Genomic DNA, 22,911 nt, shown 5'->3' with positions numbered 1-22,911 from the left:
GGGAGGGCAGAGGGGGCGGGACAGGTTGTGCAGGGTGTGGTGGGCCTCAGGGAGGACTTAGGCTTCTACCTGGGTTGGTGGGAGCCCTGGAGGGCTGTGGGCAGAGGAGGGCAGGATGGGACTCAGGTGCTCACTGGTGTCCTCTGGTGGCCACTGTGGGGAGGACAGACTGGGGGGTGAGAGTGGGAGGGATCAGAGTGGCCATGACGGCACCTGTCCGGGGGCCCATCATGGGGCTGGACCAGCGTGGAGGCCCGAGACGTGGTTAGAAGCATCCAGATTCTGGGTGTATGTTAGAGGTTAAGCCAGGATTTGCTGACAGCGTGCACATGAGAGAGAGGGAGGAATCACGGATGACATCAAGATTTTTGAACCAAACCACTTGGAGGATGGGTGTTCTCCCCCTGAAGACTCCTTAGAGCCCTTTGACTCGATGCGGTAGGGCTTAGCATTACTTCCGATTTATAAATGCAGAAACTGAAACTCAGAGAAGTGAAGCGAGTATCCCAAGGTCACACACAGCAAGAGTTGTCCTAGATGGGATTCAAACCCGGGCTGCCTCCAACCCTACGGCCTGCCTTATTTTGGGGACCAACTGTGTCTCTCCCTCCCAGAACTCCAGAACCTTCCCATTCTCCCTCACTTCTGTCTCCCATTGCCATGACAACGAAACCCAGTGTGTTAGTTTCCTACGGCTGCTCTAACAAATGACCACAAACTTGGTGGCTTCAAGCAACACAAGTCTATTGTTCTAGAGGTCAGAGGTCTGACATGAATCTCACGGGGCCAAAGTCAAGCTCCTTCTGGAGACTCCAGGGGAGAATCTGCCTCCTGGCCTTTTCCAGCTTCGAGGAGGGTCTGCCCGCACTTGGGGGCTGGCGGATGCCTCCCCCCACCTGCAACGCCAGCAAAGCTCGGTCGAGTCCTTCTTACACTGAATCCTTTGAACACCGAATGCTGTACTTCCCTCTTCACTGTTTAAGGACTCAGGAGGTCAGACTGGACCCATGCAGTCGATCCAGAATGATCTCTCCGTCTCATCAGCTGGTTGGTTAGCGACCCTAATTCCTCTGGCAAATTTACTTTCCCCTTGGCCGTGTAACACAAGTTCGTGGGTTTAGAGGGATTTGGATGTGGGCATTTTGGGGGGGGACACTCTCATTCTACCCACCATATCCAGTGAGGTCACAAGGGCCTCTGTGACCTCATCATGCTCTGGTACCCAAATTGACAAGGTGGCTCTCCCACATGGTTGCTGGGTTTTGAATCTGGGCGTCCTAACCCTCCAGCTGCATGGGAGCCCGACCCGAGGGGGCTCAGAAGCCTTGCTTGAGGGTCCAGACCCTGTTTAAGAGGGTCAAGGCCTTACTCACCAAAGCCCCACCTCCAAGCCCACCCCCGCCCCCATCCCGGAACCTGGGCTGTACACACGTGTATGGGTATGTGTTTGGGCATGTCCGTGAAAATGACCTGGAGCATCTCCCATCACAGCAGGTGAGTTTGGGAACTGTAGGTCTACCAGCACCCGCCCCCCCAGCCTGGCCGCTGGGCTAGAAGGCCATGCTGCCTGCCCCCTCTGCATGACCCACTCTCCTCCGAGCGGACCCGCAGCCCCACCTTGAAGCAGTGGGGACTGGGGTGGGCCTCTCACCTGGAGGGCTTTCTGGAGATTCGAGGAAAGAGCTCCAACCTGGCTCATAGTGTGGGTGGGAGCTGGGTCTGCCCTACAGGTGCTGGACACAGGAGAGCAGCTGATGGTCCCTGTGGATGTCCTCGAAGTGGATAGCGAGGGGGCCCTCTGGAAGTTTCTGCTCTCAGGAGCCATGGCAGGCGCGGTATCCCGCACTGGCACGGCCCCTCTGGACCGAGCCAAGGTGTATATGCAGGTGCGCGTAGAGTGCGGCGCGGGAGCCCTCGGGGTGGGGTTGGACGGAGGTGGAGAGGAGAGAGCGAGAGGGAGAGAGATGATGGAGGTCAGGTTGGGGGTGAGGGTGGGGCCGGGACGAGGGTTGGGGGTCAGGAGATGGCTGAATGGAGAGAAGAGCGAGGGTAGAACAGGGGATAGGGTCTTCGGATGGCCTTGAAGGCAAACTGGGCCTGGCGAGGAGAGGAAGATGAGGAGATGGGCCTCCTGGTGTGTGTGCTGCGTCACAGAACTGTGGGGCTGGCCAGGGACAGAGTGGGGACAGGATGGGGTTGAGCTCCAAGCTGGGATGGAGGGGGAGATCAGGGCGGGGGGGGGGGTGCTCCTCACAGGGCCGGGGGCCTCCCTCCCCACAGGTCTACTCCTCCAAGACTAACTTCATGAACCTGCTGGGGGGGCTCCGAAGCATGGTCCAGGAGGGGGGCTTCCGCTCCTTGTGGCGGGGCAATGGCATCAACGTCCTCAAGATTGCCCCCGAGTATGCCATCAAGTTCTCTGTCTTTGAACAGGTGGGCGGGGACGGCCTGCTTTCTCCAGCCCCACCCTTCGCCCCACACCTGTCTGACACCCCTCACAAGCCCAGATCCCTACCCGAGACACACCTGCACCCTCTGGCCCCAGACCCAGGGTGGGTTCCAGCTAGGAAGCTGGTGAGCGGTTCTCTCCTGCTCCTCTCTCCTCCCCCAGTGTAAGAATTACTTCTGCGGCGTGCACGGGTCCCCACCCATTCAGGAACGGCTCCTTGCCGGCTCCCTAGCTGTGGCCACCTCCCAGACGCTCATCAACCCCATGGAGGTAAGAGCATACCTCCTGGAAGAAGAAACAAGGTGAAAACCAGCTGCCAGTGGCTACTACTTTTCTTCCTTCTTATCTCCCTCTTCCCCCCCTCCTCCTCATCTTCTCCTTCCTAGGAGGTGTGTGTCAAACCTTTATTCCAGATGCTCCCCACGTCTATCTACTGGATGGGTCGCCTCCTTTTCTCTTCAATGACCCAAGATGCCACCTGTGTAATTTACTAAACTGTGTGTGTTTGGGTGTAATTTTGGCTTTCGTCTCCTTGCTCAGGAGGGTCTGTCCACACACTCATGTCTTTTTTTCTTTCTTTGGGTGGGTGGTGACAATTAAGATTTTATTTTTGTACAGCAGTTCTAGATTTACAGAAAAATTGAGCAGGAAGTACAGAGGTCCCTTATACCTCTCTCCACATGTACAAAGTGTCTGCTATTAACATGGCCCGGGGGTGGTACATTTGTTGCAATCGATGAGCTGATATAGATACATTATTACTAAAGCCCGTAGTTGCCATTAGGTTTGCTCCTTGTGTTGTATGCTCTATGAGTTTGTACAAATGTATAATGACATGTACCTGCCACTACAGGGTCATACAGAGTAGTTCCACTGCCCGAAAGATCCTCTGTGTTCCACTGACTCACCCCTTCCTGCTTCCCTCCTGAATCCCTGGAAACCACCAATCATTTTACTGTCGATATAGTTTGCCTCCATTTCTTTATTTTATTAACTTAAGTGATCTCTACACCCAACGTGGGTCTTAAACTCACGACCCTGAGCTCAAGAGTTGCGTGCTCCCCCCAACTGAGCCAGCCAGGCACCCCTGTAGCTTTACCTACTGTCTTTAATTTTTGAGGCTTGATCTTATGGTTTCTCACCACCGCCCCATCCTTTCTCTTCTTTATCAGGTCATTCCCGTTGGGTCTCCCATATAAACTTTAGGAGTAACTTGTCTAGTTCAGAAAACAAAGTCACCTATTGGTATTTTTTAGCAATGGAAAACATTTCCATTTGTTCACGTCTCCTTTTATGTGCTTTAACGGTCTTTTAAAAAAAAAATTTTTTTTGCATATAATTCTTGCCCTTGACTAGTTAAATTTCCTCCAGGATATTTGTGTGCTGTTGCTACCTACCAATCTGCCACAGACTCAGTGGCCTCAAATGATACAGATTTATTATGTTTCTCTGTGGGTCATACCTGGGCACTGGCTATTCGGGTCTTCTTTTTTTTTTTTTTAATGTTTTTATTTTTATTTTTGAGAGACACACACAGCACAAGTGGGGGAGGGGCAGAGACAGAGCCACCTAGGCGCCCAGCTAGTCGGGTTTTCTGTTCAGGGTCCCATCAGGTTGAAATCAAGGTGCCGGTTGGGCAACAATGAACCCATGAGAGGCCTGGGTCTTCAGACAAGATTCCTGGTCATTGGCAGGACTCAGTTCTTTTTTCTTTCCTTTCCTTTTTCTTTTCTTTCTTTCTTTCTTCCTTCCTTCCTTCCTTCCTTCTTTTTTTTTTAGAGAGAGAGCTCGCAAGTGCACAAGTGGGGGAGGGGCAGAGAGAGAGAGAGACCTAGAATCTGAAGCAGGCTCCAGGCTCCGAGCTCTCAGCACAGAGCCTGACATGGGGCTCGAACTCATGAACTGTGAGATTGTAAACTGAACCAAAGTCAGAAGCTTAACCAACTGAGGTACCAGCACCCCAGCAGGATTCAGTTTCTTATGGTTGTAGGACTGAGGTCCTCAGCTCCTAGAGGCCACCCACTGTTCCCTGACATGTGGTCCTCTCCACAACAGCCTGCTTGTTTAAGACGAACTGAAGAGTGTCTGGGATGCTCCCAAATCTCTCTGATTTCTTCTGTCTCTGGCAGCAGACTCCTTTAAAAGGCTCACCTGGGGTGCCTGGGTGGCTTGGTCGGCTCAGGTCATGATCTCGTGGTCTGTGAGTTCAAGCCCCGCATTGGGCTCTGTGCTGACAGCTCAGAGCCTAGAGCCCATTTCAGATTCTGTGTCTCCCTCTCTCTCTGCCCCTCCCCTGTTCATGCTCTGTCTCTCTCTGTCTCAAAAATAAATAAACATTAAAAAAAAATTTTTTTTAATAAAATAAAATAAAAGGCTCACCTGCTTTGGTCAGGCCCACCCAGCACAATTTGTGCCGTTTCACTTAAAGCCAACTGCTTAAGGACCTCCATTACATCTGCAAAATCCCTTCACTTTCATCATGTCATGTAACTTGTCAAGGGGAGTGATACCCAATCCTATTTACAAGTCTGGCACATTATCAAGGTCGGGGGGGAGGGTCGGGGGGCATACACATCAGGGGGTGGGAACCTCTTGAGGACCACCTTAGAATCCTGCCTACTGCACTTGGTGTGCAATTGTGGAGTGGCCAATATTTTGATGTCGGGGCATTTCATACAAATCCCAATGTCTGGCTCCTCTTGGAAAACTGGCAAATCTGGCCACCTGGGCTCTGCATTCCCACGGCATTATGTCTGGCTGCCGCTAGGGGTAAGCGGCCACAGCCTCCACTCGGTCCACGTCGCTTCCGTTAGCCTCCCGACCTCCGTCAGCACTTGAGCTTCTGAACCCTGGCTCGAGATCACACACGGGCCAAGGGGTCGGACGGCTCTGGCTTTGAAACTCAGCTCTGTGCACTTTTGAGCTTCGGCTTCTTCAGCTGTAGGGTGGAGACAACAGCCGCAGCTGAGGGTCAATGGGCACATTCAGGTGAGCCACCTCCCTCCTCCCGCTCCCCAGGTGCTGAAGACGCGGCTGACCCTGCGCCGGACCGGCCAGTACAAGGGGCTGCTGGACTGTGCGTGGCAGATCCTGGAGCGGGAGGGCACCCGTGCCCTTTACCGCGGCTACCTGCCCAACATGCTTGGGATCATCCCCTATGCCTGCACCGACCTGGCCGTCTACGAGGTGTGGGTCCCCCACCCCGGGGCGGGGAGGGCCAAGAGCGGTATGAACCCAGGCCCGTCGTGAACGTCCTCCTGACTCCTTTCTTTCGCAGACGCTCAGGTGTTTCTGGCTGAAGTCAGGCAGGGACATGGAGAATCCTAGTGGCCTGGTCAGTCTGTCATCTGTGACGCTGTCCACGACCTGTGGCCAGATGGCCAGTTACCCGCTGACTCTGGTGCGCACCAGGATGCAGGCCCAAGGTCAGACTAGCGCCACTAGCCACTGGACATGCCCCTCCCCTCGGCCTTGACTCTGAACTTTCTCATCCCCTGAAACTGACTCCCAAACTCTCCACATCTGATCCTGGCCAACTTTGCTGACCTCTGAACCCACCAAGACTCACCCCCAAATCTGATCCCAGCCCTGAAATTAACCTACAAACCACTAAAACGAACATTTTAGTTCACTTAGTTCAACTGACCCCCACAAATGTCCCCAAACATGACCCAGGCCCCCATAATGGCCTCCAGTCATAGTTTCCCCCAAAATGTCCCCCAACTTCTTCAAAACAGACCCAGCTCTTATTGGCTCCAAAAGTCAAAATTCCTTAAGTTCCTAAATTTGCTAAATCTGACTCTTAGATGTCCCAATGTCATAGGAAGATGTCATAACCACTGCCCCCACTAACCTGGACACTCCCCAAATGTGGCTTCCCCAAATGGACTCTCAGCCCCTGAACCAATCCACAAACATCCAAACAGGTCCTCAGTTCACTACCCTAATCTTAAAAATATTCCCAAACTACCCCTTAGCACACTTGCCAAGTCTCTGGGAGATCTCAGAAGCTCCCTCCCAAATAAGCCTGAATGTTTTTTTAGGATGCTCCTAAAAACAAATCCTTAAAACTGCCTGAGTTGATCTTCTCACTCTCCCCAAAGTGACCAATTTCCTCTAAAAGCCTTCCAGACTCCTTCCCAACTGACCCCCACACCTCTGCCCCTGGCTTCACCCACCCTGCAACATTCTAGCCCCCCAGGAGACTGGATCAACTCTAAGCTTTCCCCTGTTTCCACAGACACCATGAAGGGATCAAACCCCACCATGTGTGGAATCTTCCGGCGGATCCTGGCCCAGCAGGGTTGGCCTGGGCTGTACCGAGGCATGACTCCCACCTTACTGAAGGTGTTGCCAGCAGGTGGCATCAGCTATGTGGTGTATGAGGCCATGAAGAAAACCCTGGGCGTATAGACACCGTCTGGTCGACACACCCTGGGCAGAAATGGACAGGAGGGTCCAGTGTCCCCTGGCCCAAAGAGCCCTCCAGGCTAAGGCCCGAGGGGGGTGGGGCAGTTTTTGTCAGGAGAAGCAGTCTGGGGGCCTGGGTCAGAAGATTCTTGGGGACCCCTCCCCAGGGTGCAGGCTGGGACTAGTCTGGACTCCAATTTGGCCCATTATGGCTTGTCCTGGCTTCAGGGTGACATGGTGGACAAGGAGACTATCTGAAATAAAGAGACGGTTTCTGCTGGATGGGTCTGGGATACCTGGGTCCAAGAGAGGAGCTGGATGTCTGGAATCTCTGGGTCTAGGAGGGGACTAGGAATCCTTGGTACCAGGAGATGAGTTGGGGACCTGGAGATGAGTTGGGGACCTAGGTCTAAGAGGGAGCTGGTCGCTTCAGATATCTAGGTCCAAAAGTGGAAGCCAGGTACCTGGGATCCTGGGGGCCCGGAGTGTGGGCTGGATATCTTGGACCCCTTGCACCTGAATAGGAATTGTAAAGCTACCTGATACCTGGGTTCAGGAGAGAAATTGAGCACCTAGGACGGGAGCTTGTAGCTGAGATCCCAGACCTTATGTGAAGCGGGTGTGGGGTGTGGCATTAGGGTCCTAGGAGAGAACCAACGGCTCTAGACCCTTGCATTCTGGAGGGGAACTGGTTTCATTGAATCCTGGAAGAGAAGTGGGGGCTCTAGAATCCTGGGTGTTGAAATGAAGGGATACAGCGGATCCCTGGGTTCCCTCCTACTCTCGGGCCACCCCACCCCCGGAAGCACCGATCTCCAAGACCTCGAGCAGGCCATGTGTTCGGCCTACCCAGTCAGGCTCCAGGGGCGCTAACTCAGACGTCAGGCCCGAATTCCCGCAGCCGGTCGGCACTGCCCACGTCGACTGCCATTCACTCCCGCTACCGCCAATCGCCTCTCGTCGTCTGGGTGGCCGGCTCCGCCCCAATGCAGCTGCGCTTCCACTGGCTCCCACCAAAACTGGGCACCTTTACTGCCTTCACTGCCATTTGTCTGCAGCGGTGTCTGTCACCTTGCACCGCCCCCGCCACCCAGCCATTGGCTTAGAAATCAAGGCTAGAAAAGGATTCTGGTTAACGGGGAAAGCAATCCAGTCCAAACCTAAGCTCGTCACCCAGAACTCGTCAGGAATTGGGTTAAATCGACTGCCAATCTTGACAAGAACCGCCTCCCGCGTGTACTCATTGGCTTGCGTGCACGATTATCTCACCTGGCGCCCGCCCAGCCTGTTGAAAGGGGCCTTTCGTCAGTCCCCTCCTTCCCGTCCACTTGACTCTCTGGAGCCGTCAATCCGGCTCTGAAGTCGCCCCGTAGTTCTGGAACTCCCGCTTCATTGGGCCTCCTGCCCTTTCGGGTCTCCTCGATTTGCCCGCCCAGGACCGGCAGCCGGCAGCCCACTGCCTACGAGAGCTGTCGGTCACGCGGCGCCTCCCGCCCACTGCCTCTCGCGGCACTCCGATTGGTCGCTCGCCTCCGGAGCCCGCGATTGGTGTCCCAGGAGCGGCGGCCGCCTCCCATTGGCCTGGCTGCGCCGTCCGTCACGCCGGCGGCGGGAGGGGGCGTCCCTCTCCCCCCTCGTCGTCTTCCCAGCCGCTGGGTTCCCAGAGTGCTCCGCGGCCGTGTGGAGCGAGGCCTTGTTCCCGCGTTGAGCCGCCGCCGCCGCCGCCTCCTCCTCAGCTTCAGCCTCCGCGCCAGGCCCGGCCCCGCCGCGCCATGTCGGACTACAGCACAGGAGGACCCCCGCCCGGGCCGCCGCCGCCCGCCGGCGGCGGCGGGGGAGCCGGGGGAGCGGGAGGCGCCGGGGGAGGCCCTCCGCCGGGCCCGCCGGGCGCGGGGGACCGGGGCGGCGGCGGCCCCGGCGGCGGCGGTCCGGGCGGGGGATCGGCCGGGGGTCCCTCCCAGCCGCCCGGCGGGGGAGGCCCGGGGATCCGCAAGGACGCCTTCGCCGACGCCGTGCAGCGGGCCCGCCAGGTGAGGAGGCCGCGGGCCTGAGGGGCGCGCGCGGGCGGGGGAGGGGGCGGGGTCACGCGCGCGCGCGCGGGGTCGCGGGCGGGGGGGGGCGAGGCCGCCGCGGGGTCACGTGGGGCGGTAGGCGGGGGCCAGGGCCGCTCGGGGTGTCTCCCGTGGCCCCCAGCGGGTGACCCCCTGCAGGGGCATGGGGCGTCCGGGGGGTCGCCAGGAGTGGCCCCTGGATGTTCAAGGGGCTCCGGAAAGCGGGGACTCACTTAGGGAGCCCTCCTCTTAGGACACCCGAGGGCGTGCTCCCCTCTCCTGGAAGCAAAGTGTCCACCTTCCCCGGGGGACGGTCTTGCGTTGCCCTCATCTCCCCATCAGGGTAGAGGGCCCTGTTTGCCCCCAGCCCAGTCGCATTTTTGTCTGCTCCCCGGGAAGAAGGGACTTCGAGAGGAAAACAGCTCTTCCTCTTCAGCCTGGAAAGTGGAAGAGGGACCCTTCTGCTATCAGAGCGGCCGAGCACTTAGGCGAAATGGGGAGGGTAGGCATAGGGGCTGGCTCTTTTTGATGCTTCCGGTGCCTTGAAAGCGTGGTCTGCCTCTTTTGGAAAGGGGGGAGGGTCCCACCACTGTGTTTTGAGGCGTGATGGTAACGTGGAGGTGTCACATGCTGGTGTGACTGACCTCCCCGGCTCCATTTGCGGCCTCCCCACGTCCTGGAGGGAAGGAGGCCTGTAGAATGGGAGAACTTTGCCGCCCTCCCGGGAAGCCGACCAGCTGGGGGCCGACTGAGTGCATTCCCGCAAGAGTGCTTTCCCTGGGTTGTTCAGTGCCTCCAGGGCAGAGTGGGAGGTCCCGTTAGGTGAACGCCCTGTTCCCCGCCCAGTGTGGTCTGTGGCTTTCTCACCTATGAGATGGGACAGGTAGGGTTCTAATGTGCACTTAATCTGGACGCCCACCCAAGCGCTTTAACTGAGAAGTAGTTGTAACGGGGGCGAGTTAATAGGAAAAAGTCTTCATCCTAAGAGCTTTGGCTCCCAAGTGTTAAAAAAAAAAAAGGGGGGGGGGGGAGAGGTGGAAGATAGATCCTCAGCTTAGCTCCTGGTTTGTGTTTCTTTGGAAAACTTGTGATAATCCCACAAACGGACTCTGGTTTTAAATTTGTTGGATCAGGCTTGTTTGAAGTTGTTCTTCACGTGTCTAAAATGTAACGTGTGTGCCCCAAGAGGGTCTTTTGTTTTGGTGGAACCAAGGTTTCAGATGCCTTTAAGCAAAAACGTCCCTACAGTTTGTTCAACAGATACAAAGATTTTGAGGGCGAGGGAGATAAAGGAAAGTTGTGCTCTTTAACATCTCAGAAGAGTGGGGCTACAGTCACACGTTCTGGTTCCCTGGTTCCCTCGTGGAGGCAACCTGGGGACCCTCTCGAGAGCAGATCAGTGTGGCTTGCCCGTCGGATCACGAACAGCGTAGGTACAAATCTCATCCAGAAAGGGAGTTTTGAAATTCCTGGATGACTCTTGAACGCTGAGTCCTTGGGTAGGTTCCGAGAAGTTGAGCCGAGCACCAGGGAAGGTTGGGTTTTGGTGGTAATCTTGTGTGCTTACAATTTTGTTTCTAGATCGCAGCCAAAATTGGAGGCGACGCTGCTACCACAGTGAATAACAGCACTCCTGATTTTGGTTTTGGGGGCCAAAAGAGGCAGTTAGAAGATGGAGGTAACTGTAACTACCTGCTGGGAGGACGGCCTGGGGGTAGCCTTTGTTTGGCTCAGAGTCGGGGGAAGCCCACTGCCATTTGTTCTTTTAAAACCTCAGCAATCCCAGCTTTGTTCACTCTTTTTGTTCGGGCTGCCTTTCTGGGGTATCAGGTGGCTGAGAGGAGCAGATTGTGACTAGGTCCAAGTTGTAAGTTCTCAAGATTGTTCCTCCCCTTCTGGTAGGCTTGGGAAATGCTCACGGTTTTATCGAGGCCCCACAGAAGTGCAGTGTGGCTGGCCCTAGGGCATGCAGCACTGCCCACGGCAGCCAAAGTGATCAGTGTGGGGATCAGCCCAAACCGGACTTTCACCCAGGCCCTCCTTGCCCCTGGACTCGAGTGTTGCCACCCTGGTTCCCATTCCGAAGGACTGTTTCACCCTTAGTGCTGGTGGTGGGACTGATGGAAGTCTGTCCCTCTTCTGGGGTTGGTCCCTGCTACTCTCCTGTCTGGGCTCTGGGGGTGGGGGTGGGGGAGGGGGGGGTTGTTTGCCAGGCCGTGTGGCACCAGCATCAGATTTGAGGCAGCTGTGGGTGGGTGGGTGCAGCATCTGACATCCTCTCTCTTTCACAGACCAACCGGAGAGCAAGAAACTGGCTTCCCAGGGAGACTGTAAGTCCATTGGATGATGCAGGCAGAGGGCAGTGTCAGGGTCTTAAGAGATTTTTAGGAGTCGGGAGCTGGAAGCTCTAGGCAGAGGGCATCTGTCCTTTGTGGAGGCTCTAGGTGTTCATCATCTGGGGTCCATGAGCTCTAGGGATCCCAGAGCGCCCAGAGATTGAGGCAGGGACAGTCAGTGGGTGTGCTGATGTGAGGTGGGCTTATCACACTTGAGCGCTCAGGAAGGCTCAGAAGCACTCTAGTAAGTTCCAGCCACTCCTCACGCAGGCAGGAGTGCCGGGGGGCCAGCAGTGTTCAGGGTCCCAAGGAGGAGCCAGGCCAATCTTTGCTTTGGGTTTTCTCTCTGCAGCCATCAGTTCTCAACTTGGACCCATCCATCCTCCCCCCAGGTAAGTCGCGATTTGGAGAACGCTTGTTTCCTTGTCTGTCAGCTGTCTTCTGGCCTTCCTTGCTGATGTGGGGAGAGCTGTGTCTGGGGGTACACCGTTCTACGGCCTCGTCCCCACTGCTACTTGGCCAGAGAGAGGCCCAGGAGGCAGAGGAGCAGCATTTGCTCCTATGTTGGTCTGTGTGTAGGGCCTAGGGAGGGGAGGGGAGCACGTGGCCATGATGAAAGAGGGGGTGGTCTCTGTGCACTGTGGTGAGACCCTCAGCAGACAGCCATCTTCCCAGAAGGGCAGGGGGCTGGCCGTGGGTTTCTTGTCCGCTTTCTGCAAATGTTTGAGCCCTGAGAGCTGATGGGGCTTGGGGTTCTTAACTTTTTTGCCCCCCAGAACGAGTCCAGTGGATCTGACATAGAATTGTTTGTGAAGGACCACGTTATTTCACTTTTTAATTACATAAAATATAGTAAGGGCTTACTAGAGAAAGGACATGAAAAAGATACAAATCTTTTTTCTTTTGAGTCTAGAGACCTGGAATGACTATTGGAATTCTGTAAACGTGTCTGAGTGTTCGCTCTTGTCCTGAATCAGTGGAACAGCACTAGTTCAGGGGCCACGCTGACCTCAACCAAGCCTCTCATGGCCCGAATGGGGAAGATGGGTCCTCGAGAGGTTGAGTGGCTTGCTGTGGGGAGAGGGGGTCCTGTACTCTCTTAGGATTCTGCTTAGGCCCGCCCTTGGTGGGAAGCAGGGCCAGAGGCTGGAAGCACCAAGGACCCTGCAGGTTAGGAGCTGTGGCCTAGGAACAGGTTAGGAGCTCTGGCTTCCAGCGGCCTTTTCTCCTGGAGACTCTCCCGTCTCTTCCATTCCCTTCCCCCTGTCTTCTTTCCCACTTGAGACTGATTGTTACCATCTGTCTTTGCAGGACTTCAATGACAGAAGAGTACAGGGTCCCAGATGGCATGGTGGGACTAAGTGAGTGGGTCACTGTGGGATGCCCATCACGCCCTGTCAGGGACGGCGCCCTGGGAGCCCCTGTTGGCCCAGAGCCTTTGGTCTGAGCAGGCCTCCTGTAGTCCGCTCCGCTCTCACCTGTCCACTCTGGGCAGGGAGGATGGTGGAGCTCTCTGGGGAGGGGAGGCCAGGAACCCCTGCCACGGTCTTCTCGGCGCTAGGGTACCCTCACCAATCCTTTCTATTTTTTCCTTTTTCTCCACCTAGTCATTGGCAGAGGAGGTGAACAGATTAACAAAATCCAGCAGGATTCAGGCTGCAAAGTCCAGATCTCTCCAGGTAGGAGAGCCACACTTGTGTCACAACGGGCGTGGGGGGTTGGGCTGGACTCCGACAGGACAGAAGTGAGATGGGTTGGTGTTCACCGAGTGCTTTCTGTGTGCCGGGCTCAGGGCAGGGTCTCCACTCGTACAGCACAGTGCCCTGCGGTGTGGCTGCAACTTTGGTTTCTTCCATTGTGCACTTGCAGGGGGAGGGCTGAGGTGGAGAGTCGAAAATTGAATATAGGAAGTCTTGTTCTAGGGGCGCCTGGGTGGCTCCGTTGATAAAGCGTCTGACTCTTGATCTTAGCTCAGGTCTTGATCTCGGGGTCGGGAGTATAAGCCCCGCATTGGGCTCCATGCTGGGTTTGGAGCCTAATTTAAAAAAAAAAAAAAAAAGTCTTGTTTTAGATCCTGCTCTAAGCGATTAGTTAAGTCACCATCTGAACTAAGCACCTGGTGGAAAATCAGTGAGAACGTGTGAAGCAGGGAGGTGCCTTCAAGGGAACGACTTTGAGGCCAGGCCTAGATTTGAAGGCCAGGCAAGGACTGCTGTGCAGGGGTGTCTGAGGACTTGCTCTGATGTAGTGGGCTTCATAGGCCGTGGAGAGTGCATGCGTGGTCCTCAACGGTGGCAGAAGTGGTCTAGGTTCAGGATATCTCCTTCTATCTCGTCTTTGTCCCTGAAAGATCTGTCGCTTTTCCTGGACTGTGAACTTCCTGACCTTGGTCTTGCATAGAGTAGCCTCCCGGGTGTTTGGCAAGGTAGTGGTTTGTCAGGCCACTGAATGGTGGCAGAAGTGGCCACTGGTAGTGCAACTTTCGTCATCTCCATAGAAAGCCTTTCTCCGGTGTCCACAGACTCAGAAAGGCATTGACCCTGTCTCTTTTCTCCAGACAGCGGTGGCCTACCAGAGCGCAGCGTATCCTTGACAGGAGCCCCGGAGTCTGTCCAGTAAGTCCCTTGCTGGGCCCTTGTGATGAGGGGAGCAAGCAGAAGGTCTCTCCATCCTTTGGAAAGTTGGGGGCGTCGCCCTTGCCGGGGAGTGTACTGATTTTCGATTCCCCTGACTCCGAAGACCTGGGAAAACAACCCGAATGGCCCCAGCCCTAGCCCCGGGGATGGACCCTCTTCCTCGTCGTCATTTGCCAGACACGCGTGTCGGACTCACCTTCTTCCCTTTGAGCTGGACGGGGCTGTCAGGCCAGTACTCTCTCAGGTGTCTCAGTCCCAGTCTTCTCCTTCCCAGGAAAGCAAAGATGATGCTGGATGACATCGTCTCTCGGGGTCGTGGGGGGCCCCCAGGACAGTTCCACGACAATGCCAACGGGGGCCAGAACGGCACTGTACAGGAGATCATGATCCCCGCAGGGAAGGCTGGCCTGGTCATCGGCAAAGGTGGCGAGACCATTAAGCAGCTGCAGGTGAGGGCTGGGACGGAAGCTCCTCCTGTCCCAGGAAAGTCTCCTTCCTGCATCTGCGTGTGCATACCCCGCCGGCTGCTTTGCCAGAGCCTCTTACCCTTGTGGTCATATCTGCCCCACCCACGTGCACTAGCCCCAGAAAGTCCTTTGAAAAGCCCAGCACTGACTATCCACATTGGTTGTGAAGGAACGAGCTGGAGTGAAGATGATTTTAATTCAAGATGGCTCCCAGAACACGAACGTGGACAAGCCTCTTCGCATCATTGGGGATCCTTACAAAGTGCAGGTGAGAACCCCGGGGTGTTGGGGCACCTGGAGAAGTGAGCGACAGACGGGGCTCGGGATTTGATTGAAAGGGGAAGCAGTATTCGAGAGCGCTCTCGTGCTGAGCTGTCCCTCCCGGTGCTGGACACAAGTAAGAGGTCTAAACTCTGATCTTTCATTTTCCTATCTGGAAAATGGGGGTTGCTGGCCATCCTTCCTCCTCCCTCTCGGGACAGCAGGGCAGGAGCTCAGCGGGGCGCTGATGGGCTCAGCCTCGGCCCGTGGGCCCTTGGGTGGTGGGATGCCGGGGGAACGGTGTTGGAGTAGAGCGTGCCCTGTGTGTTTGCAGCAAGCCTGCGAGATGGTGATGGACATCCTCCGGGAGCGTGACCAGGGTGGCTTTGGGGACCGGAACGAGTACGGATCCCGGATTGGCGGGGGCATTGACGTGAGTGCAGGCCTCCCCCGATAATGGAGGGCCACGGGCTGGGTGCGGTGGGTGGAGGCCGCCACAGCTGCGGGGACAGGACCCAGCTGGACCCTCCCCCACCCCTCCCTCAGGTGCCGGTGCCCAGGCATTCTGTCGGGGTGGTTATTGGCCGGAGCGGAGAGATGATCAAGAAGATCCAGAATGATGCTGGCGTGCGGATACAGTTTAAGCAAGGTCAGGGGCTTCGCCGAACAGATGAGTTGGCTGGAGGGTGACTGTGCCACCAGCTATGTCCTAGGGATTCTTCCGAGAGTCCGCTGAGATGCCTTGGCACTGCGGTGTGAACCTTGTTGAGTTTGGGACCTCCTTGTGGTGCCTCCTTCGCCACAGTGGAAGAGGGCACAGCCATGTGAGAGAGTTGCTGAGGGGCACACTTCCCAACACGTTTCCTAAGTCCAAAGGCGATGTCTTCTGTCACCCGATCTGTCCCTTTTCCTCTTCCCTACCACGTAGCCCATCCTGACCGGGGGCAGCCTGGACCAGATCAGATCACTGCCCCAGCTCAGTCTCCCAAGTGGCAGGCCTGTGGGGAGGAAGGATTGCTCTGTTGCCTTTCAGAGGTCTATTGTCCTTTTTAGCTCAGTAAAAGGCACCTATTAGTCCTGGGGTGCCCCAAACAGGAAGAAGCCTCGGCTGCCACCCTGTCCTAAGTGGTCGGTTTTCTCATCTGGAAATGTGGGCCCACCGGCATTTCCCGCCCGCTCCTCAATACTTGGGAGTGTGGTGAGCGGCAGTTTGAGCCCGAGATATTTCTGACACCTGGCTTGGCATGATGTCTACCTCGCAGAGGCGGTGTTACGGGGGCTTGGTGTTGTGCTTTTCCTTAAAATCCATCTCTGTTCTGTGGGTGCCGGCTTCAGATGATGGGACAGGTCCCGAGAAGATAGCTCACATAATGGGGCCCCCAGACCGGTGTGAGCACGCAGCACGGATCATCAATGATCTCCTCCAGAGCCTCAGGGTAGGTGACACTGGGGTGTGCGGCCAACAGCTGGTGGGTGCAGAGGGGGGGCTGGCCCGGCCCCACCAGAGGAGTCCAGGGGCCAGGCTGGCTTTCTGTGTTCACTCCCTCTCCTCCCTGTCTTGCAGAGTGGACCCCCAGGCCCTCCAGGGGGTCCTGGCATGCCCCCGGGGGGCCGGGGGCGAGGAAGGGGCCAAGGCAACTGGGGCCCCCCTGGTGGAGAGATGACCTTCTCCATCCCCACTCACAAGTGTGGGCTGGTCATCGGCCGAGGTGAGTAGGCCCCACCTGCGCCCCACATGCACTCCGCTCCTCTCCTGCCCTCTCCTGCCCGCCCTTCACTGCCTGTGGCTCCCACAGGTGGCGAAAATGTGAAAGCCATAAACCAGCAGACAGGCGCCTTTGTGGAGATCTCCCGGCAGCTGCCGCCCAACGGGGACCCCAATTTCAAATTGTTCATCATCCGGGGCTCACCCCAACAGATTGACCACGCCAAACAGCTCATTGAGGAAAAGATTGAGGTGGGCTCGGGAGGGCTTCTTAGAGCCTGGACCCGGCTCCTGTTTCTCAACCGCCCCCCCCTCCTTCCACTGACCATCTGCTTCTCCTTCCTCCAGGGCCCCCTCTGCCCAGTTGGACCAGGCCCAGGGGGACCAGGCCCTGCCGGCCCCATGGGGCCCTTCAACCCCGGGCCTTTCAACCAGGGGCCACCTGGGGCTCCCCCGCAGTGAGTATTGGTCTCCGCCTCCTGGGATTTGGGGCTCAGGGGCTGCTGTGCTGGCAGGAAGAGCCACGGGCCCCATTTTCACTCACATCAAGATGTGCTAATGGTCTTGGCCCTAGGCACGGCCCAGCCCAGCCTCCTGTTCCATAGACAGCACAGATGTTGACCGTAGTCTCCCACCTAACGGGCAAACTCATGGACGTTGTATTTGGGGGACTTTCACATCCCAGAGCAGCACAGCGTGTGTCTTTTGGCATTGATCGTCTCGCCTTTTCCTGGGCGAGGAGCCTGTGGCCGGGCCTGGGCCCCTTTCCTGCCAGCCGGGCCTGCCCCCGTGGCGCGACAGTCCCGGCTCACCCGTCGCCCCTTCTCTGTCCTGCAGTGCGGGGGGGCCGCCTCCTCACCAGTACCCACCCCAGGGCTGGGGCAATACCTACCCCCAGTGGCAGCCACCTGCTCCTCACGACCCAAGTAAGTAGGCTGCCCAGGTGAGGGGCAGGGCAGGGCCTGGCTGCCCCGGTGGGGAGGGCAGGGCTGGCCTCCCGCACCGCCCCTCAGCCCACGCCACCCTCCCACAGATAAAGCTGCAGCCGCCGCAGACCCCAATGCCGCCTGGGCCGCCTACTACTCACACTACTACCAGCAGCCCCCAGGCCCCGTGCCCGGCCCCGCGCCAGCCCCCGCGGCCCCACCTGCCCAGGGGGAGCCCCCTCAGCCCCCACCCGCCGGCCAGTCGGACTACACTAAGGCCTGGGAAGAGTATTACAAGAAGATTGGTGAGTGTGCGGGCGACCTCGGGGGCTCAGGCCGGAGGCTGGTGAGAGGCAGCCAGGTCCCGGAGCCGTCCATCCTCTGACCTCCCGCCGCCTCCCTCCTGCAGGCCAGCAGCCCCAGCAGCCCGGAGCACCGCCACAACAGGACTACACGAAGGCCTGGGAGGAGTACTACAAGAAGCAGGGTGAGCTGCTGGGGGCTCTGGGGGCGGGGCAGCGCTGGGTCCAGGTCCTCCAGCTCCCGGCCTCACTCGCTCACCCTCTGCTTGCCCGCAGCTCAAGTGGCCACCGGAGGGGGTCCGGGAGCGCCCCCAGGCTCCCAGCCAGACTACAGTGCCGCCTGGGCTGAATATTACAGACAGCAGGCCGCTTACTACGGACAGACTCCAGGTCCCGGCGGCCCCCAGCCTCCACCCACACAGCAGGGACAGCAGCAGGCAAGTGGGAATTGCCACCCTCCTCCTCCTCCTTTTTCCTTCCAACCCCCGGCCACCGTCCATCCTGCCTTAGTGGGTAGCGCCGGAAATCCCTTCCCCTGCGGGGTGTGTCCTTGATGCCTGCAGCGGGGGCCGTGTGGCCAGAGGTCTCCGGGAGTCCCCACGAGCTGGGGAAGTGTGCGCTGGGTCCAGAGGTTAAACGAAGAGGCCTCCCTGCGCCGGCCCGCTTGTTCCTGTGTCACGCTGTCGCGATGCTGGGGGAGAGCGCGAAACCAATACAAGGTGGAACTGTTGAACTGGTGGGTAGTCCTGGGGGTGGGGGGGCAGGCCAGCGGCACAGACGTCGGTCGCCATCCTGGCTGCTCGCTCGCTCACTCAAAATCTGGCCACTCGGGAAGAAAACGGATGTGTTTTCCCCTCTCCGCGTTACTTTTTTGGGTTTTGTTCCTGGCATTCTTTTATTTTTAACCCCACGGTCTTTCCCCCGTGTCCAAGTGACTGTGTGTTGCAGGCGGCCCCCGCGCGGGTCAGCCCTGGCTCTGCTGGGACTCGGGGAGCTTGCCAAGGGGGCCGGCCCCAGGGCGCCCCCCACCCCCCCGCACCCCCTTCTCCGCCCCCCTCCCCGGGCTCTGCCTCCTCCGCTCTCGCGCCTGCCTCTGTGTCCCGGTTTTGTCTGTGAAGTGGGCATGACGATCGCCGCCACCTTCCAACCTACCTCACAGGGGTGTTGTGGGGACACCGTGATCTCTGACATTGTCATGTTGTGATGCGCCGGAGCACCTGCCTTCCTGAGGACAGAGGGCACCCCTCCTCCCTCCCAAACCCCAAGCGCGCTTCTCTCCTTCTCTCCCCCCCCCCCCCCCCCGCTCTGTCTCTGCAGCCCCCCCCACCCCGCTTCTCTCCTCCTGGTCTTTACGTCACTCTTTCTCCTCCTCCTCCTCCTCCATCAAGGAGCCAGTCTGACTTCGGCCGAGTTCCCCGGAGCACTTGCCTAGACAGTTACAGCTCGCCACAGGTTCAGGGGAGGGGCTTCCTGGCCCCCTCCTCGCCACCGTCCCCCCCAGTCTCCCGCCCCTTCCTCCCCTCCCCGTAGTGACCGATTCCTATCTCTTCCCTCTCCGCAGGCTCAATGAATCGAATGAATGTGAACTTCTTCATCTGTGAAAATCTTTTATTATTTTTTTTTCCATTTTGTTCTGTTTGGGGGCTTTTTTGTGTTCTTTTTTTTTTTTTTTTTTTTTTTCCCTCGTTTGTTTGGCGAGAGAGCGATGGCTGCCGTGGGGGGTGCTGGGGGCGCCCTCGCTGTGAGTGGCTTGGAGGTCATGCCCTGGGCGATGCTGGGCTCTCACTCTCTCGCTCATTCTGTGTGTCTCATGCTTTTTTTCTTTCAAAATTGGGATCTTTCATGTTGAGCCAGCCATAGAAGATAGAATTAAATCTCTGCCAAAAAAAAAAAAAAATTTAAATATAAAAAACACAAAAAGCAAACAAAACCTATAAAATTATATATATATATATAAAAATCTCTATCCCTTCCTGAAACTGCCTCTTTCAGGGGAAAGCAATTCATTTTCTTCCTACCACCCTTGGCCCTCTTCGTGTTTTTAAAATAAACTTTTAAAAAGGAAAAAAAGTCACTCTTGCTATTTCTTTTTTTTAGTTAGAGTTGGAACATTCCTTGGACCAGGTGTTGCTATTTCAGGACCCCCCCTTCTCCCCCCTCAGTCGAGCCCCTCGGCCTCTGCTCCTCCTCTTTCCTCCCGCCTCGCTCGGCTCCCCTGCAGCCCCTCCCGCCGCCCCCCTCCCACCCCCCCCCCCTCCCGGGACTGGTCTTGTGTTTCAACTGTTCAAGAGGACATTGAAACTGAAAACAAATTGAGAACAAAACAAAAAATTGTATGGCAGTTTTTACTTTTTATCGCTCGTTTTTAACTTCACAAATAAATGATAACAAAACCTCCCCGTGTCTGCTGGGTGCCGTCTCTTTCTCTCCTCTCTCCCCCTGTAGAGTTTTGAAGCAGATGTTTGTTCGTTCTTTATAGATGTTGTAAAAGCCTGATAATGGTGATTGGAAATTACAAGCTTTGTGTTGTGTTTTTTCTTTCTTTCTTTCTTTCTTTTTTTTTTTTTTTTAAGAAAAAGAATTATAAGAAAAAATAGTTTTCTGCAGGCGCATTGTGCTTTCCTAACCCCCTCCCCTTTTTTTGGTTAAATAAAGTGCTTTTTGTCTAAAAACTGCGTGCTGGCCGCAGTTGTGTTTGTAGAGGAAACAAGTTGAAGAGGAACGGGTTGGCCTCTAAGAGTTGGGTGTGGGCCCCCCGAAGACTGCCCTTCTTGGGTTGCCTTGCAGAAAGGGCAATAGCAGGTTGAGCCCGGTTCCCTCTGGGAACATGGGGAGCAAGGCACCCGGGAGGGTCCCTGGGGACAGGTGTTTCCATGGATGCAGCCCGCCAGCACAGCAAACCCATGGCTGTGCCTCTCGGGAGTCCCCCCCCCCCCCCCCCGCCTTGATGCGCACCTGGCTGGGTCCTAGTCTGTCGGCGTCCCCCCAGGCGGAAACCTGGCCTGTGAAGGGAAATGGCACAAGTTCCAGTGTTTGGTGTGTGGCTGTGGCCTCCCAAGGATGAGGACGGGAGATGGGAGAGTGAGCTGAGGGGCCATCTGAGCTGTCTGGCCCAGGGGTAACCATCTTGAGACATACTAGATGGCTGTAGGGTTCCTTTTGGGTGTCTAGTTGGATGCTAACACAGATCCGGTTTCCCGTTCAGGATCCAGAGGCCTGGGCCCACAGGCCCCAAGGGCAGCACCACTGGAGCCCTCAACAGCTTGCAGCCCCCCCAAGGCCTCATCCAGATTTGTTAGGAACCTACCCCTGTGGGTGGTGGTCCCCAATCAGCCCACCCTTGTGCTGCTTTGGCCCAGAAAGGGGCTGTCAGTCTGGGGTCTCCTGGGGAGTCAGCTTGGGTTAAAGCCTGGCCTCCTGTCACCAGGTCTCTTACCTCACAGGCCCTGCACCCCTTCTGAGCCCTGTGTGGGCTCTGGGATGAGAGGAGAGGCAGAGCCCCCAGCCCCTCCCGTCACTGCAGCCTTTCAGTGACAGAGCAGCACTGGGCAAAATGTCTTCTGGAGCTGCTTCTGCCAAGATCTAGAAGAGGGGGAGCAAGAGGTCAGTTCTGAGTAGCAGCAGGGACCCTGTCCTCCAGCCCTCCACTGAGGCGGAAGCAGGTTAGCAGGCCTCTTCACTAAGAGCCCACAAAGGATCGGGAGGTGTGATGCCAGAGCCATGCGAGTGAGAGAAGAGGGAAATGGGTCAGTCAGGAAGGCTGCAACACAGCGTTCCGTATCACAGCTGGCCACTCGGCCACCCGAGCCCGGTGGAGACCCTGTCCCCTGGAGCAGGCCTCGGGAGGGAGGATGGTGTGGGGAACTGCCTCCTCCAGGCTGCTGCCCTCGCATCCCACCCTCGGCGGTGAGAGCCGGTTGCACAGGGCACTTCATTTTAGGCTCTGCAGCACTCCTACCTTCCACCGGAGAGAAAAGCAGAGAAACTGGGTGGGTCACTTTAATAATTAAAATATCCCTGGGGTGCCTGGGTGGCTCTGTCAGTTGAGCTTCTGGCCTCAGCTCAGGTCACCATCTCACAGTCTGTGAGTTCAAGCCCTGCATCCGGCTCTGTGCTGACAGTTCAGAGGCTGGAGCCTGCTTCGGGTTCTGTGTCTCCCTCTCTCTCTGCCCCTCCCCTGCTCGTGCTCTCTTTCTCTAAGATAAATAAACATTAAAAAAAGAATTAAAATATCCCTGCTCCCCACCCCCACCCCCCTGCCCCAAGAATATATATGGCTGGATAGTTGAGCCATGGTTAATGTGGTTAACGGGTTGTCATAATCCTAGGTTTTGTAGATACATTCTAAAATGTATTTAATGTTGCAGTTCTGGAGACAGTCACTCTGTTTAGACTGAAACGTCATAGCTGGAAGGCCACGGCCTGTGCTTATTACTGCCCAGTGGAAGAAATGAAAGTCCCAGTGTACACGCTGGGGAAACAGGCCCAGGGAGGTCCAGGATGTGGGGCCATGGCATGACCCCTGCATTGTTCCCCTGGGGGGTTGGGGGTGAGTGGCAAGCAGGGAGTACCCGCGTTTCGGAGCAGGTTGTTCTGCTGGTAGGAGGTCAAGACTGGCTCGCACAGGGTGTCGTGTGTCTCTAGGCCCTGGCGGAGGGCCGACTCACAGTCACGAACCCGGTGCTCCTTCTGGCCCCGATGCCACACTCTGCAGACCATCGCATCCATGGAACAATCAAACATGATGAGGTCTGGGGCCCGGCCCACCTAGGCACCCACAAAGGGGCTGGATGGGGAAAAGGCAAGGTGCAGTGGCTCCCTGACCACCCCCCCACCCCACCGACCCCGAGATCAGGAGTCTAGGATTGTGCGGGCCCCCCCTGGGTGCATCTTGGTTTTTTTAGCTCCAAGTATGTGTTTTACGTGTTCATTTTTTTGGACGGGTAGGACATTGGCAGAGCTCATCAGTAAACAACGCTAACAGGGAAGAGTGAAGACTTGCTTCCTCACCATCCCCAGCCACCCAGTTTCAGCCTCCCAGGAGTTGTTTCTTGTGTCTCAGTCTGGAGTTATTTTAGGCATATACCATACAAGCAAATTGGTTCTGATGTCCTTTTTCCTCCTTTTTTGTACAAGCGGTGAAGATACTGATTTGCCTTCAATCCTGTTCGCTCCGTATCACAAGATGACTCCGTGTCGGCATGTTAAGGAAGTTCCTGATTGTTACAGAATTCTGCTCTACGGATGTACCGTTTCTTAGTTCTAGGTTGGTGGATATTTGAATTGAAATATTCCTTCCAAGATGGATTTAAGCAGTCTTCAATTGCCTTCCTTTTGCCCAGATACTTCGCTGGGCAAGGCAGAGTCC

At 56.6% G+C, this 22,911-nt stretch overlaps 2 protein-coding genes and 1 long non-coding RNA gene across 4 annotated transcripts; 2 read left to right on the top strand and 1 right to left on the bottom strand.

Annotated features, from left to right (window-relative positions):
- Positions 1-7,139, top strand: SLC25A41 (solute carrier family 25 member 41). The gene is made up of 7 exons (XM_043586355.1): positions 1-1,494; positions 1,731-1,886; positions 2,281-2,433; positions 2,612-2,719; positions 5,468-5,635; positions 5,727-5,874; positions 6,690-7,139. Exons 1-7 carry the CDS (start codon positions 1,294-1,296, stop codon positions 6,860-6,862), a joined length of 1,107 nt encoding a protein of 368 aa, XP_043442290.1. The 5' UTR covers positions 1-1,293; the 3' UTR covers positions 6,863-7,139.
- A 1,376-nt stretch (positions 7,140-8,515) lies between these two features.
- LOC122486778 (KH-type splicing regulatory protein) lies at positions 8,516-19,940 on the top strand. Of its 2 annotated transcripts, XM_043586347.1 has the most exons (20): positions 8,516-8,889; positions 10,492-10,588; positions 11,202-11,240; positions 11,599-11,638; positions 12,558-12,607; positions 12,854-12,925; positions 13,804-13,861; positions 14,157-14,331; positions 14,519-14,617; positions 14,945-15,043; positions 15,157-15,259; positions 15,946-16,046; positions 16,175-16,319; positions 16,407-16,567; positions 16,664-16,773; positions 17,153-17,241; positions 17,349-17,546; positions 17,651-17,728; positions 17,820-17,980; positions 19,105-19,940. In XM_043586347.1, the coding sequence occupies exons 1-20, from the start codon at positions 8,632-8,634 to the stop codon at positions 19,111-19,113; spliced, it is 2,142 nt and encodes a 713-aa protein (XP_043442282.1). In that variant the 5' UTR covers positions 8,516-8,631; the 3' UTR covers positions 19,114-19,940. The 2 variants fall into 2 exon arrangements, with proteins under 2 accessions (XP_043442282.1, XP_043442281.1); XM_043586346.1 differs by having other exon boundaries at positions 8,517-8,889; positions 17,820-19,940.
- On the bottom strand, positions 14,234-22,536 carry LOC122486787. The gene is made up of 3 exons (XR_006298224.1): positions 22,526-22,536; positions 17,009-17,017; positions 14,234-14,350 (listed from the first exon to the last, which is right to left on the bottom strand). It is a non-coding gene; the product is annotated as an uncharacterized LOC122486787 (long non-coding RNA).
- Positions 22,537-22,911: the final 375 nt, after the last annotated feature.

The sequence above is a fragment of the Prionailurus bengalensis genome, chromosome A2 (genome assembly GCF_016509475.1).
Source record: "Prionailurus bengalensis isolate Pbe53 chromosome A2, Fcat_Pben_1.1_paternal_pri, whole genome shotgun sequence".
NCBI lineage: Eukaryota > Metazoa > Chordata > Mammalia > Carnivora > Felidae > Prionailurus > Prionailurus bengalensis.
Note: the sequence above shows the minus strand (reverse complement) of the source record. Positions and strands in the feature narration are given on the sequence as shown.

Coding starts and splice junctions, on each gene's coding strand:
- LOC122486778 (XM_043586346.1), top strand. CDS start 8,632: ATGTCGGACTACAGCACAGGAGGACCCCCGCCCGGGCCGCCGCCGCCC. Junction 14,332..14,518: donor AGACCATTAAGCAGCTGCAG/GTGAGGGCTGGG, acceptor TTGGTTGTGAAG/GAACGAGCTGGAGTGAAGAT. Junction 17,547..17,650: donor AGAGTATTACAAGAAGATTG/GTGAGTGTGCGG, acceptor TCCCTCCTGCAG/GCCAGCAGCCCCAGCAGCCC.
- SLC25A41 (XM_043586355.1), top strand. CDS start 1,294: ATGGGAGCCCGACCCGAGGGGGCTCAGAAGCCTTGCTTGAGGGTCCAG. Junction 2,434..2,611: donor AGTTCTCTGTCTTTGAACAG/GTGGGCGGGGAC, acceptor CTCCTCCCCCAG/TGTAAGAATTACTTCTGCGG. Junction 5,875..6,689: donor CACCAGGATGCAGGCCCAAG/GTCAGACTAGCG, acceptor CTGTTTCCACAG/ACACCATGAAGGGATCAAAC.